Source organism: Canis aureus, chromosome X, assembly GCF_053574225.1.
Source record: "Canis aureus isolate CA01 chromosome X, VMU_Caureus_v.1.0, whole genome shotgun sequence".
In the NCBI taxonomy this organism is placed as follows: domain Eukaryota; kingdom Metazoa; phylum Chordata; class Mammalia; order Carnivora; family Canidae; genus Canis; species Canis aureus.
In genome coordinates, this window is record NC_135649.1 from 37,542,064 (window position 1) to 37,546,725 (window position 4,662).

The 4,662-nt window shown below is 33.1% G+C and overlaps 1 protein-coding gene across 1 annotated transcript; it reads right to left on the reverse strand.

Annotated features, from left to right (window-relative positions):
* Positions 1-2,851: 2,851 nt before the first annotated feature.
* On the reverse strand, positions 2,852-3,183 carry LOC144308066 (large ribosomal subunit protein eL37-like). Its single transcript, XM_077888229.1, has one exon. The coding sequence runs from the start codon at positions 3,171-3,173 to the stop codon at positions 2,880-2,882; it is 294 nt and encodes a 97-aa protein (XP_077744355.1). The 5' UTR covers positions 3,174-3,183; the 3' UTR covers positions 2,852-2,879.
* Positions 3,184-4,662: the final 1,479 nt, after the last annotated feature.

Consider the following 4,662-nt stretch of genomic DNA (forward strand, 5'->3'; position numbering starts at 1 on the left):
GTATGAGACTGTACTATTCTTGTCACTTACAGGGCAGAAATGATTTTTGACAATCTTAATTATTTTCTTCACTCAGTTCAATGTGAATGCTAGTTCTATTATAGTATAATTTCTTGGCAATCTTTCCTTATTTCAGCCATTTTCATTTACATCTGACCTTGTTTCTCATGATTATCTGCTCCTTTTTTTTTGTTTTTTGGGTTTTTTTTCTGCTCCTTTTTTGAAAAGACCATTCTTCCTTGCAGTTTGAGGATGCCATTTTTTTTCAGAAATTTATTCATAATTATTCAGTAGGTAATTTGTTTTTCAAATATATGTACTTCTTTGAAATTGTGGGTTTGTGTTCACATTCTTTTTTTTATATATATATTTCCCATAAACCTGAGGTGCTTCTGCTGATGGTTGTGTTTGTTTTTGTTCTCTATTTTTCCTTAAATTAAGTAAAGCTTTATCTGGATTCATTTGACAGTCCATAGGACTGCCTCCTACTCATTGATCTATAGATAGATTAATTTCTAAAGTCAATTTTTGGGGCATGTTGATGTGCATAGTTTCCATCCCAAACTCACATTCAGCAGTTATCACTTAGTATAGTTCTGATATTTGGAAGTAGGATTATTTTCTACCACTTTGTCTGGTTTCCTGACACATAGGCCATTTGGTTATATGGCTTCCTGGACTCTTCCTCTCTCTGTGCTTCTCTTCTCTACCTGGCTCTCCCCACAACAAAACTTTATTTCTAGGAAATATATCCCTTTGTTCCTATGGTGTTATGTTTTTGTTATTGATATTTCTGAATGTTTTTAGTGTACAAGAATAGCTACCCCTGACTTCCTGGTATCTTCCTGTCCTTTAAGAGAAAAAAAATATTTCATCAAGTGAAATCTAAGAGCTCATCAGACAAAACCTGAAGGACTTTTCTTAATCCACATCCATATACTTTTAGGTAACAGAAATTCCTTCTAGAATCTAACATTAGGTCAGTGTTAGTTTTCAGTGGTGATGTGAGATTTAATATTAATCCATGCCTACATTTGGTATTTTAACAGGAATATGGGGAAGTCTCAATCAAGGGCTATATAAATTAGGCATTACTTTAAGCTAGAAATCACTTCTGGGCACTTCAATAATGTCACATTTTATTGTACCTGATTTAATCCACAGTTCCTAATAGATAGGAAGTAAGCATAGTCTATTTCTTTTATTTCTTCCTCAACTTTATTGGGGGATAACTGAAGAATGTAATTTTACATATTTAAAGTATATAGTGTAATAATTTGATATACATGTGCATTATGAAATAATTACCAAGATCAAAATAATTAACCTATCACTTTACATAGCTAACTTTGTGTGTGTGTATGCATGTGTGTGTGTTGAGAATGCTTAAGACCGAATCAACAGGAAAATGCAAATCAAAACCATAATGAGATATTACCCTATATCTGCTAGGATAGCTATTATCAAAAAGACAAGAAATAACAAGTACTGGAAAGAATGTTGAAGAAAAGGAAATTCTAGTGTACTGTTGGTGGGAATACAAATTGGTGCAGCCACTATGGAAAACAGTATGGAGATTCCTCAAAAAACCAAAACTAGAACTACCATATGATCTAGCAATCCAACTTCTTGGTGCATAACTGAAGTAAACAAAAGTATCTCTATGACATATCTGTACTCCCACGTTCGTTGCAGCATTACACACAATAACCAAAATATGGAAATAACCTAAATGTCTTTCAATGGATAAATGGATAAACAAAATATGGAATATATAAACAATGGTATATTATCTAGCCATTAAAAGAAGATAATCCTGGGATCCCTGGGTGGCGCAGCGGGTTAGCGCCTGCCTTTGGCCCAGGGCGCGATCCTGGACACGGATCGAATCCCACATCGGGCTCCCGGTGCATGGAGCCTGCTTCTCCCTCTGCCTGTGTCTCTGCCTCTCTCTCTCTCTCTCTGTGACTATCATAAATAAATAAAAATTTAAAAAAAAGAAGATAATCCTGCCATTTGTGATAACATGGATGAGCCTGGAGGGCATTATGCTAAGTGAAACAAGCCATACAAAGAAAGATAAATACTGTATGATCTCACTTATACATGGAAACTTTTTCTAAAAAGTCAATTTCATAGAAACAGAATATAACGGAGGTTGCAAAGGACTGAGGGGAGTGGGAAATGTGGAAATATATGTCAAAGGGTACAAACTATCAGTCAAAAGAAGGATAATTTCTGAGGACTTAATGCACAGCATAGTGACTGTGGTTAATAATATGGTATTGTATATTGTATACTTGAAATTTCCTAAGGCGTACTCAATAAAGGCTCAAGACTTCCTATGAATCTATTTCTGTATTTATCACTGTCCTCAGTGCCTCCAATTCCTTTTATCTTCAAGTTTTCCCAAGGTTTTTTTAAACAGATATTAGATTCCATAAATGATAGTTTCAACCAGAGTCCATTAAAATTATTCAGAAACACAAAGCACGATTTTTCTTTTTCTCTTATACAGAAGCAAAATATTGGTTCACAAACTCTCCTGTCTAAAGGTAATTTCTCATCTCTTATCTCAGGTTTGTATTGGAAAGCCCATGATATATGATCTAGAGTTTACAGCACCAGCAGCAACTTCATGTTATACTTTGTGGTAAAAAAAATCCAAAAATAACAATGCTTGGTAACTTCTTGAATAAAAATTAAGGTTTTATTCTACATAGTATTTATATTCAATAAAGCAATTAATTTTTGTGATTATAGAGCATTTATCAATTCCAAACAATAGCAAACAAAATTTATTTATTTATTTATTTATTTATTTATTTATTTTTACTTTTTAAAACCAGAAAGTTTATTTTGACTAATCGTTGAAATCCTTAAGATGAATTGGATGCTGCAACAGCTGCCCTCTTGGGCTTAGGTGTCGCTCCTTCACGGAATCCATGCCTGAATCTGCGGTATACAATTTTTAGGTGCCTCATTCGACCGGTCCCAGTGGTATTCCGTCTTTCAGCCTTGGCACTCCAGTTATACTTTCTCTTCTGCTTGGCAGGGTAGCCGCACTTGCCGCAGGTGGACTTCTGAAGGTGGTAGGCCTTAGAGCCACAGCTGCGGCGCAACGTGTGCATCTTATTGCGACGCTTTCTGAACGATGACGTCCCTTTCGTCATCTTGTTTCCGCGGCAGACCCCCATATCAAACAAAATTTAAAGATAATGAATATCACATATGATGTGTTAAATAATTACTTGCAAGTATTCTTCATTTTACTGCCAGAAATGAAATTGAAAGAACTTTGCATTTGTAATTCGTTCAGATATGGGTAGCCATATTAAAATATAAAAGGAATACTATTTTCTTTTAGAAAATATAGTTTTTACATGAATTAAAATCAATTCCTTATTTATTTAATAAAAGCATTGTATTGAAAATATCAATGCAGAACTAATGCGTGGTGTCATTTCCAAGTACTTTGAACAAGAAAGAATTTTTACTCCATATTCAAAATAGCAATTTTAATAGCCCCAAATATAAAAAAGAAAGACTAGGATAATACATAGCAGAGGAAAGACATCATACACTTATTTTACTCTTCTAAAACTGAGACTCATATGAATTAATTATAAAATGAAACTAATAAAGGTATCACAACTATCTCTTAATAGACCTGAGAGAAATTAATTCAAAACTAATGAGATAGAAAAATCAGTTGTACAATCTTAGGTCCTTAAAGGTCCTTAATATTTAAATATTTAAAATATTAAGTAATTGCACAACTTCACTTCATAGATGCCATTAATGTAAGACTAGATCTGTTACAAAAATACATAAGAAGGGCATGTCCTTTATAACAGACTCTTTTCTGTGCCAAAGCAGTTTCTCTAATATTAGGTTTCATATATGTGACTTCTTGCTTAAGTCTTGTGTCCCAAGTATAGTGTTATTAAGAACCCCTCTCCCCTTGAATTTTGGGGAAATAATCAGGTTGAACTAAGTGTCTAATTGTGACAGTTTGAGAAGAGACCACACAGAATGGAAAGAACAATGGATTGGGAGCTACAGATTCCAAGTGCCTGTCTTCCCTCCTTAACCCATTAGCCTTGTAATCTTCCTTGTCTTCTTGGCTTTCTGAATTTCAGTTTCCTCATCTGTAATCAACCATATCAGTTCTAATTATTTTATAGGATCGTGGAAAAGGTCAAATGATAAGAGATGAGCAAGCAATTTGAAAATGCACAATTTTATAATTTAAAGCATCTTGAGAAAATGACTGTCTCATCTAGAATTTAGAAACTTTGCAATATAAGAAAAACTGAATGTTACTACCTTTTGTAAAATATCCCACTGCAGAGAATAATCCCATATTTAAAAATACATTAAGAGCTACTGGTGATGCTTGTTCAATTTTATAATTCCTTTGCAATTTGTTTATAAAATTGAATAACAATCTTCTTCCAATAAAGTTTATGAATATATTGCATTAGTATTATTCATGTGAATAAAAGTGTATATGGAAACCACTTTAATGTATATTTTGAAATTTGAGGCTTTTAAAATTAAATACTAAAATATATCTTGATTTGAAAACTTGAACAGTTAAACTCTAAATTATTTACAAAATATACCATATGGTTTTTGAGTCTTTTAAAATAAAATATC

Excerpts from the sequence above, each read along its gene's own strand:
- LOC144308066 (XM_077888229.1), bottom strand. The coding sequence starts at position 3,173 with ATGACGAAAGGGACGTCATCGTTCAGAAAGCGTCGCAATAAGATGCAC.